An 11,385-nucleotide genomic window follows, 5' to 3' on the forward strand; every position below is an offset into this window, starting at 1 on the left:
GGCTCATGCTTGCCTTCACAGGATTGACTTGTCTTATGGCATTAACATGTTCAGTTCAAATTGGTGCTGCTGGGACCTATATCACTTGCCCTCCCAACTTGCAGAAACCATCCGTCTAGATGTCCCTTGATAGGTGGTTCCACTGCTTTCTTTTCCAGCACATGAACATATAATTTTCCTATGTGAAAAGGGGCCCTCCTGATACTTTCATTTTTTTCATAAACTCATTTGATGAGGGCTGTTGCTTGAAAATGATGAGCAAATATCCTGATATCATTGATCTTTATATCTTGATACCTTTTTCAGCCATGTTTTTGCATTAACATCTGTGTGGCAGCCATGGTGCAAAGATTCTTATTTCTTCATTGACTTTATTTACAACATGTTATTTACTGAAGATTTTGCAATAACAGCCTAATGYAAGGACCACAAACTTGATTGGCTGCATATGGTTTCTTTTGTTTCTGAAACCAGATACTTATAAAGTGGTTCGCTGACTTTAAATTGGTACTGCTGAAATTTCAAGCCCTTAATGGTGTAGGCTAAGAAATCTCCTAATAAAAGACTGGTAAAAAAAAAATTGGCTTCTATTTTCTCAATGTGTTTGATGCTTAGGATGCAAAAGAATTGTTTGCACTGATGTGACTTCTCAAAAAAAGTATGCTGGAGCRGATGAGAGAAAAGCTGGATCAAGAATGACAATATTTACTCTAGTGAACAAGACGCCAACAGAGTGCTGCAAAGGTATGCGTGTATGTGAGAGAGAGAGCAGTTCTCTGGCCTCTGATTACGTTAATAGCTAYGGTTCAGAGAGAACATCTGATCAAGTGCTGTAAAAAAATCTCTGTTCAAAACTAATTTTTTTAGCATTTTGGAGTCTGATAACCTGACACAGATATGGAAGTTAGTAAGATGTAATTATTGTCTAAATCTTAAGTCRAAACTAAATTTTATCTAACATGTAACATATTTTCTTTACTGATCCAGACCGAAATTCAATCCTGATGGAAGATGACATCTCAGATGCATAAAGCAACTCAGCAGTCACTGAAATCCTTACTATATAATTACTGATAGCTGTTAATCTCCAAGGAGAGTGCCACACGTGGCAGCTCGGGATGATGCAGCAATACAGTGGCAGCTCATATGATGCGGTAGGACGTAAAAGCTAAGCGAGGAGCCCTTGGTACTGGGCTAAACTGCACCCAKTACATCACAGCAAAAAATGTCTCATTCTCACAGTGTGGTTGTGCCATCTCTGTTCTTCTGTATGCTCGTGAAATACTTGCACGATCCAATATTCATTTAAGCCTCAGTTATTTGTCTTCAACTATTATTGGCAAAACTCTCATGCCTCATTCACGTGAGTATTTCAGCACGCTTCCTACCTGAGCTGTGTGAGCAGGTTTTACTTTTGTGTTAAATACTAAACTTTTCAAATATCTTATACCAAGATGGAGGAAATACTGATATATTTATGTTAAAACAATGTTTTAATAAACAGCAGCATAAAATAATCAGTGTTTAATATCATCTCTGGCAYGTGAAATACAAAAATGCACATATCTTAATTATAAAATAGCCTTTGTTATTACATTTTCATGCTTGCCTAATTGAAATGCCCATAATCAATAAATCAATCATCAAGTAATACAGTGATTAAACGCATGCAGTGAAAACAAAGAAAAATATTTGTATAAGGTAGTGGCTGAGTATCACCATAATATATTTYAAGAACATCTACATCAGGTTAAAAATAAAAAGAAACAGACCAAGATATAAAATGCAGAGATGTATTTTCACTTCTGCTGTACAAAACATTATCACACTTTTGTGCAAAAAGTTAAAAATAGTCATATTATACAACATTGTCAACTGAGCAAAGATTGTTTTCATTCTGTGTACAACAAAAAATACTATTCAGTACAAAAAAAGTCTGTGAAAAATGTAATGTACACAGTACTTTTGTAAATCATTAAAGTGGTTTCAAATGAATAATCTAGATTGCTTATACCTGAATGAATTTTAGTAATAATACAAATGTCATATTTCTAAAGTTAACACTAATTCACATTATTTGAACTGATAGACAAAATCGCTATCAATGGATTTGCTGCCTGATGGAATGTGAGTTTCCCTTTTTTCAGGGTTACTGGAGTCATAGTCACTGAAATTATATATTGATCTGCAACAATAAATATTCCTGGGAAAACTGATTGTCATACATAAAATTGTGGTTTGGAGCCTTTCCATTAAACAGTTGCATAGCAACAAAAGGATATAAAATTTCTGCTTTAACTACCCATAAAAATTATGAAATGTTAACTTTGACTAAGTTGATTCAGGTTCTGAAATTAAAATATTTTAATTTCATTTCCTTTAAGGCAATTTCTTACAACTCCAGCTATCTTTAGCAGACAATAGCAGATGATTTTTCCAGAATGCAAGTAGATAACTCAAGCTATTATGCTGTAATATAAAATGACTTTTTTGGTCTGAATCTGAACTCAGACTTCCAACTTAACAAAAGACCAGAATCCTACCTGAAGTAATTTATCCAGCTCTCAGATCACATATTTGAAACATAATCCTYGACTGCAAAATTTACAGACATTTTAACTAGCTATTGGAACTGAAATTGCACACCCAGTAGATCTCTGAATATTTGCATCTCCTAAAAAAAGAGACAAATATTAAAATATGTTTTCAGTATAAAAGGTTTCTGTGATTTAAACCGCATCAGAGGTTTAGAAAGCTGTGAAAAAGCATATGATAAAATGTTTTTATTAGAAGAAAAATCCCCCTTCCCCTTTTCGAATCGTTGRTGCTACTTAAAGGAACAATGCGTCCGTTCACAATGCTGAGTATTCATACCACAATGATTTTTGTCTGGTTGAGTCTGCCCATCCTGTTAAGCAGTTAAACTTCACAGAAGATACTTGTTGCAATGTCTGTTAAACAACCAGAAGGATCTTTAATAAAATATTTGAATATAAATCTTTTCTACGACTTTCTAGTTTATGTTGTAAATAGTTATATTTACAAAGGCCTCACTTATTTACAATTCAGCTGAAATCATAGATTCGTTAGGTCCATGGATGCTGGAGTCTCCTAATAGGGAGGACTGCTTTGAGTCAATTTTGTAGGGTTTTTGAGTTTTGTTTCCAAAAACTGTTATACCGATTCCCCCCGGATGGCTAGGAATCGACATATGAGATAGCAAAGGAATATTCGCTTCCTGGTTGGATCCTGAAGATGGCAAACTAGTGACGTGCCCTGTGCTAGTGGATCCACTGGCACTGCTCGGCGAACGACTCTTTGGAGGAGGACAGTGCTGAATCACCCGGGGTGGACCTTGCGGCTGATAGTGGGCAGCTGGGAAAGCAGCGTATCCTGGCGGAATCGGGTACCCATTGATTGGAATATAGCGCTGATTTTGAGGTATCGGTGGTCCAATGAACCCGGCAATTTGGCCTTGTGGTATACCTTGTGCGGGAAACATGTAGTTAGGGTATCTAGGATTACTCAGATTGCTAACTGGACTGGCACTGAGTGAAGTTGTTTGAGTGGTGGCATTCCCGCCTGAGGGGGTGGTAGAGCTGGTGTGGCTTGAAAGCCCCTCCCAAGAGCGCAGCCTGGCATGGATCTCTTTAAATCGCGGCCTCCGGGATGGAAGATCGTGCCAGCACTCTGTCATCAGGCTATACATTCGAGGAGGACAGTCTTCAGAGCATGGCAGCAGTTGTCTTTTCCTGATCATCTCTATGACTTCTTGATTACTAAATCCATAATATGGTTGAAGTCCAAAGCTGAATATCTCCCACAAAACGACTCCAAATGACCAAATATCTGAATCGGAAGAGAACTTGCCATACATAATTGCCTCTGGTGGCATCCAGCGGATTGGCAGAAGAGATTTGTTTTGAACTCTGTAATAATCTGCTGAGTAGATTTCTCTCGAGAGTCCAAGGTCTGAAATTTTCACATGAAGTTGTTCTCCAATTAAAATGTTACGAGCAGCAAGATCTTTATGGACAAAAAAATGACTCGATAAGTATTCCATCCCTGCTGCAATCTGGACTGCAATGTGCAGGAAATCCCCGTGGTCCAAGCTGGATTTTACAGTTCCATCCTCATCGCTGCTACATCCAACATCCGAATGCGGCGATCGCATGATAAGAAATTCGTGGAGGTCTCCTTGGTTCATGTACTCAAAAAGCATACAGACAGGTTGTTCCTGGGTCACAACGCCTAAGAGGCAAACGATGTTAGGGTGGTGGAGCTCGGCCATAAGAGACGCTTCTTGCTGGAACTCGGCCCACTGCTGGGGGTTGTTAAAGTCCTTCAGCGTCTTGATGGCAACAAGCTGAGCATGATCCATGCCGGGAAGGTAGAGATGACCCTTGTAGATTTTGCCAAAAGCGCATTCACCCAGTTCTTCCATGAAACGAACAGCAGACAGAGGCAACTCCTTAGCCTTGCTCTGTTAAAGAAATGACAACAAGAAGGTGTTAGAAAAACACCTGAAAAGTTATTTTTAGGTGAAAGATCTTTTCGCACAGGAAATCTGAGAACCTGCAGCTTATTGCAACGCTAAATACCGCTCCGAAAGGAAGATGTTCGAGTGTAAAATGAAAGGGGCAGAAGCTTCCTCCCCACCGGTGCCCACCGGACAGCATGCACCTCCTCGGTCCTGCGATGCGGCTGCCGGCAGAAAATCACTTCTCCTCCTTCTCCTCCGCTGYCCCCGCGCAGCGTTACTGCCGTGGAGAAGGGCCCTGGAGAAGGCAGACGGCCGGACGCGAGAGCTGCCCGCACTGCGGTTCCCCAGCACGGCGCGACGGGCGCCGGTGCACCGGCGTCAGCCCGGGCGCCCGCATCCGGCACGGGCACGGGGCGCCCCGGACGCCCTTTTAGTCTCCCTGGGCAGCCTGCGCCAGACTCGATTTAGAATTACTTTTCATCCTCTACACGAGATGAGATAAAAGCCGTATGTAATAGATATAAATACATACAGGAACCATCAGGGTTGCAGCAAAGGAAAGCACTTGAGCAGTTATATGCTTAAAATTGAATCTGACTAATTTCAGGAATTGAGGCAATTCACATACTTTAAGTTAAGTATATGCTGAAGTGTTTCCTGGGCCGGGGCCTAAAGTTCTAACAGAAAACTTTTTCTTTTTTTTTTAAACCACGTCCTTGTAGCCARTTCTTGCTTGGCTTTTCCATTAACCCTTCAGGGTACAACGGAGATTATTTCTGCTCACGCTTGACTGAATATTCAGTCCTCAAACATGCAGGACAGAGTCACCGGGAAAAACAGGAGCCGTTGGCCAGAGGAGGAGGGCTCGTTTTTTTCAAACTCTGTTGGTATTTTGGGTGCATATACTCACTCTTAGGCCATAAAGAAGCTGCATTATTTGCAGACATTAACTTCCACCCATGCCTCTAACACCTCCACCCCAAACCAGTCATTCAGGGTCCTCACTATTGCCATAGGTAGCAGTTAAAGGTTAATGAGTTTTGGATCTACATGTAGTAAAATAGTGTAAACCTTAGCATTTGCATTCCCGGAATATTATAATTGCAGCTTTACAAGGGTAATATAGGAAAAGACCTGACATTTAAAAAAGTCATTACCAAGTGGCATCTTAGAATAAATGAATTCTAATTGTATTGACCACTTGCAATTTTCAGATAAATGCTGCTTAAATAATCGTCATCATCATCAAGACATTTAGGCAAGCAGGCAGTAGACTGTACGGTGATGGCAGGAAATTAGCTATATTGTTGAGRAACAGATGGTTTATATTATACAAATCCTTTAGGCTAAAACTTGTTTAGGTCTGGCATATTGTAAATTATATTTTAGTAATGAAAGTGAAATGACCTCTGTCTGACCTCAGGCAGGGTTCGGCCTGCTTGAACCAACCTAGTGGAAAACTATGAAAGAAAATGAAGTCATAAAGTTTTGGCAGGAAGGGCTCATTTCAAGTTAAGCGGCTATAAATCTGCTTAGTTTTTGTTTGACAAGTATTTGTCAGACGCCGGTGTACAAAATGTAAAGAAGTGTAAAATACACAGGAGGCAGCACGCCAAAGTAAACCGAGCACAAAGGGAAAGCGGCAAGGGCGAAGCCCACCGCTCCGCGCGCCGGCCGGCTCCCTCCGTTAGCTGGATGACAAGACGAGCTTAGTTTATTGTATTCTGGGAGGCAATTAAAATCCCTTAAAACTGAGACGGGCTTTGGGATGAAACGCTAACATTTTTATTTTGCACGAGCAAACACGCATCCACCTCAGTTTGAGCTTGACGTCCAAGAGTGTTTTTACCCAAAGCTGACATTAATACTGGATACGGTAATTAAAAATAGGAYTCTACTTCCTTTCTTTTAAAATTCTGTTTGAAAGGCAATCAAAACATTTGAAACAGGGAGCGCTGGGTTTCCTAGTAGGAAAATACAGAATTAGCATAAATAAAATCGAAAGCTTTTTGCAGCATACGACTTCAAACATAAAAAGGAGACAGTGTGGTCTGTATTTGCAAGCATTTCTGGGCAAGCGGCTTTCCTGCGCTGTGTGCAGAAGGCATCAGTGCATCAGGACGCCAGGTGAAAACCGTGACCTCACTGAAATAAGGCCAACATTCCCGCTGTCTTCAGTTTAGCCAGGATTTTACCCCGAATATGTAATAGAAAGGGGACCGAGAAGCAAATCCAAATTTATCAACAAATTCAAGGGAGGTTGGATGCAAGATTTAATTTTGGTACTTATCTAATTGAATGGTTTTTGTACTGTTATCTACATTTGGGTATTAAGCACGTATTAATGAATAATGCTTTCAACTGCTCTAAGCTGCACATGAAAGTGGAAATTAATAACTAAAGGAAAAAAAACAAGCTACAATTGCTGGCTCGGTGTGTGGGAGGCTGCGGATTTAGAACATAACAAAGGACCAAAGTCTGTCCGACTACCCCGGACGGACAGACTGCACAACAGTTGTACTGGAATCGCTGACGTCAGCATTGGCATTAGCACCCAGGGTGTGTGCAATGAGTTAAAACAAGAATCCTAGTGTTAGCATTCTGCCTTTTAAAAACGTCTCCGCGTGCATTTTGCATTACGAATGGGCAAAGGCACCCCTGCATTTTCCAGCACAGCCACACTGTGGCTTTACTGTCATTGCTAACTTTAAAAGAGTCTTCTACGCTTTGAGCGAGCTGGAGTTTTCCTCTGCCACAAYGTGCTGCGCCCGTGCCTGCAAATCCCAAGCACTACGGACTACTTAAGTAATCTTCCCTAATCTGCAACAACTAATTCTTTATAAGCTAATTCTATAAACTTGACATTTAAGAGCAAGCAATAGCTGCATCCTATAGCTGCTTTATTGAACTTAAAACTATTCCTGGCCTCGTTCAGAGATGGAGAACACAGCTCCTAAAGAGCAGGCGTACCCCTCCCTGACCAGCTCTCCTGAAGGAATGCCGGAGGCAGCAATATTTGAAGAAGCAAAGCTTGTAGTTCACGTTGCTGAAACCTCGTGAAATTAGAATTTGGATTCGTTTTGCTATTTGCTAACAAAAATAACAGCTTCTCAAATGGCATGTCTGACTTTTGCAGATACCACAGTCTACACAGGTTCTGTCGTAGTCACTTGTAGATGTTCACTTGCACTCTGAAATGCTTCARAAGAACAGTCTCCATCGAGCTGTTAAAGCGAATTGGCACGGGGTGAAAAATAAGACAATGAAATAACCTTTYCAGGACCTCTTTCTGCCTGTAGGTGGCAGGACTCATTTGCAGCCCCCAAGGTGCCTACGTTTGCAAATCGGCTGGCCTGCTAATAAGCAAGGAGCTCAAGGGTAATCATGCATAAGGCTTAACTGATTTTAAAAAATGCCTCATGAACTTGGGATTACAGCGAAGCAAAACAACAGCAGCCACAAGGGCTGCTGAGCGCCTCTGCGAGCAGGGCTGCACGCAGCAGCTCGCCGCGGCGGCACATCGCCCGCGCCGGCGGGCAGATTCTCGAGGCGCTCTTCCGGTGATGTCCTTGCACCGCGAGCACGGGTAAGCCTGAGTAAACTCGGAACAAATCCTTCCGGAGCRATTTTGGCTGAGTGAAAGATGACATGAGACTCCAGCAGACCATGAAAAAGCTGTCGGAGAAAATGCCGACCCGCGTCTTTCTCCGCACTTCTAACTTAAGCCAMGTTTCTTACTTTTCAAGCAAGAAAAGCAATTGCGAGACCCATCAGTAGCGGCTCCTGCCTTTCTTACAAAACCCTCCAGCTCCGACTGATAGGGATACACGGACACGTGGAGCAGGACCTCCGCATGGCCGGCAGGACACTTCCTACACCGCTGACAAGAAAAGCGCTCTCCAGGAGGGCAGCGAAAGGCACCGGCAGGCCCCACAAGCTGCACGTCAGCTTGGTGACATCTCAGTGCTGAACCGATCAAAGCATTCCACCGCCAGCTTTCACCGGCAGAGAACATCGAGGCAGAGCGGAGCGGCAGGCCTACCTTTGGTTTATAGGCGTTGAGCATGGACATCTCCACGTTTTGCCCTCGTACGTGCTTGGGCTGCCTTTGAACYGGCGGGGAGGATGACTTCTGATTGTTGCGGCAGATGCAGATGAAGAAGAAGAGCAAGGCTATAGCCAGGGGAATAGTTACACTTGGCACCAGGATGTACAGGATTTCCATTTTATTCTTTTCCTTGGAATCCTTAGAATCTGGTTCAGGAAAAAAGGGGGGAAAGAAAGATGAACATAATGAAAAAAAAACAGTGCATGAAGGAGCCCGCACAGCAGAATACATCCCTGCGTCAACTAGAAGCATTGGGAAGGATGAAACGTATGAGGGGTAATACTACCCTAAATGCTGCTGTATTTCTTTATTAACAGAAATGGCGTGTGTATGACTGCTGGGGTCCACACCGCGTGTTATCACGCACACGCTTCAGCATGTGCACGATACATTGTCAGGTTATGGCCCATGTTAACCACTGTGAATATTACAGTAATTGCTCGAGGACAGGACTGACATCAATTACAGTCTGCATACGAATGGTAAAAGACTGCCCCTGTCTTAAAGGACTTGCAATTTATATATAGAAAGCATGTTGCAGCCGCATTGCTAGTGGGAGCCCAGGGGTAAGAGCACAGCGGGGTGCAGCAGAAATGCTGGGGACGGACTTAACTGTGCGGGGCAGGAGCAGAAGGATTAAGGACTCCAGAGCAGGAGAAGTGGGAGAACGCATGGGAAATGGGAGGAAGTCCAGGGAAACAGCAAGAAACGGAGATGACAGTTCTGGCAGCAGGGCCCAAAATTAATTTGATAAAACTTCGGGGGGGGCTAGCAACGCTGCTTATCATGGAAAGTCAGGAAAAAGGTTTAAAAAGCCCAAACAGAGCAAAGTTGTAGCATAATCTTTAAAAGAAAAGTACTTACACCCTGAGGACTTGGTCTTAATAGGTTTAATGGGCTAATGGAAAACCCACCCCTCTGCCAGCTCTGTACTAGTAACGTGGCATCTGAGCAAGCCGGCAACTAGGACACAGTGACGATAGCTGAAAGGAAAGCTGGAGCGCGGGTACAACCTGGCTACAGGCTGTGGAAAAGAAGGATGCGGAAGAGGCATCGGGAAGCTGGTTTATTTAACATAGCACGACGGCTAGCTGCAATCCTCGCTGCCTCTGTGCACAGCTTCCTTCACAGACAGGGAGTAACTAACTTCAGAAACACGAAACCCTCTTCTATCAGGGCCCAGCAAGGCACAGCTGGGACATCGGACATTCGCCGTCCTCCAGCTGACTCCTGGCTTCCCGAAGCTTGGAGGAAAGGTGCAGCGGGAGAGGCACCGCTTGGCACAGCAGCTGCCGAAGCCGGCGCCGGCCTCCGCAGCAGGCGGATATTTTGCATGAGCATTCCCAAGATCCAGAGTGCAAGTATGCGTGGATGCAAACACGAGCTACGGGGCACCCGGGGAACTTGGAAGATCACCTTGACCTGCAGGAGGGTTATTTTAGCCCAGCTGTGTTTGTGAGAAGACGGTGAACGTCTGCAGCAGGATCAGGCTTAGTTGATTCTGGCAAACGGGGACTGTTTTATTATTCATACAGGGTCACCTGGGTTTGTTTGTCTGCGTTTTCCAAGCTGGATTTGTAGAAGTGCTTAACGGCCCACGCAGATACCTTTCATGCTCCTAATTAAACATGAACTTGATCCGAAGCTTGGGCTTGGCTCAAGCTGTGACAGAGGCAAAGCTCAAATGTTTCTGGATGCCGCTTTGCATAACCGCTCTCCTCTTAGGGGCTCGCTCTCTCCCTGTGCTCCCCCCACGTGCTCGTTTCTGACCCTTCGTTTTCGATTAAGCTGTGCCAGCCCAAACAGCTGCTCAGCCCATGGGGAAGGAGAGAGGACCAGGCTCAGCCTTTGCAAAGCCTCGTGCTTGAATTGCTCCATGTTTTACATCTTCCCACGTTCGAGACAACAGATTTTTACATAACCGTTGAGTCTATTGCAACTTCTGAGACAACTGGAAGATACTGTTGAAGGAAGAGAGAGCATCAACAAGAGCCAGATGGAAACCTGGGCGCTAGGTTCATCACCTGAGCTATTCCAGGCAAATGGGATTATTATTCTTATTAAGTAGCAGCCCCCGCCAATAAGGCTCATTAGGTTAATAGGTTTCTTGGGAGCCATCCCAATTAAATCTATTTCCCATCCAGGCATGTCCTGGTGAGGCAGAACGCACAATACTTATTAAACTGTGCCTCAAATGGCTCTTTCAGCCAGTGCAAAACCAGCAGAATGCAAGTCCCACATGGTGTTTTGTTTTTAATATGCGGATTAGCATTTAACAATTAAATCACTACTCACCTGATAGAGCTCTGTTTGTCTCAATTTAAAATAATAATGCCATATAACTGTGCAGTGGGTACAGTTTAATGCAGTGGTGAGAGGTAATTAAAATCCTTGTCAGGAATTCTTCAAGCCAGCCAATCTTGTTTATTTGCTAGCAAAACGTTCAAATCRCAGGCTTTTGCGACGTGTCCAAAAATGCCCCGCTTTCAGCTATTTCAGATCAAACGACAGAACCAGTCCTAGGATCTCAGACCCCTTCCAGCACCCCAACTCCCAGTTATCCCAGGTGGAAAGCAAAAATACGGAAAAGGCAGAAGGTGCATGGGCTCAGCCGAAAGGTCGCACAGCGACGGCCCAGGGGAGGGAAGAAAGGGGCCCGGCGCAGCGGGTGGTGGCAATGCAGAGCCCCCCGAGCTTGCCCAGCCCGATGCGCCCGAACCCGCTGAGGAGTCACAGAATCACAGAATCACTGAGGTTGGAAGGGACCTCTGGAGATCATCTAGTCCAACCCCCC

General features: G+C 43.9%; 1 protein-coding gene across 2 annotated transcripts in view; it reads right to left on the reverse strand.

Moving 5' to 3' along the window:
• Positions 1-1,779: 1,779 nt before the first annotated feature.
• ROR1 (receptor tyrosine kinase like orphan receptor 1) overlaps positions 1,780-11,385 on the reverse strand; it is a 51,710-nt gene continuing 42,104 nt past the window's right edge. Inside the window, exons 7-8 of one of the 2 annotated variants that reach the window (XM_026074544.1) lie at positions 8,526-8,737; positions 1,780-4,483 (exon numbers count right to left, since the gene is read on the reverse strand). In XM_026074544.1, coding sequence (XP_025930329.1) covers positions 3,059-4,483; positions 8,526-8,737 — 1,637 coding nt within the window. In that variant the 3' untranslated portion in view covers positions 1,780-3,058. The remainder of the gene's footprint in view (positions 4,484-8,525; positions 8,738-11,385) is intronic. The other variant, XM_026074545.1, reaches the window with a different exon arrangement.

The sequence above is a fragment of the Apteryx rowi genome, unplaced genomic scaffold, assembly GCF_003343035.1.
Source record: "Apteryx rowi isolate R43461 unplaced genomic scaffold, aptRow1 scaffold_39, whole genome shotgun sequence".
Classification (NCBI taxonomy): domain Eukaryota; kingdom Metazoa; phylum Chordata; class Aves; order Apterygiformes; family Apterygidae; genus Apteryx; species Apteryx rowi.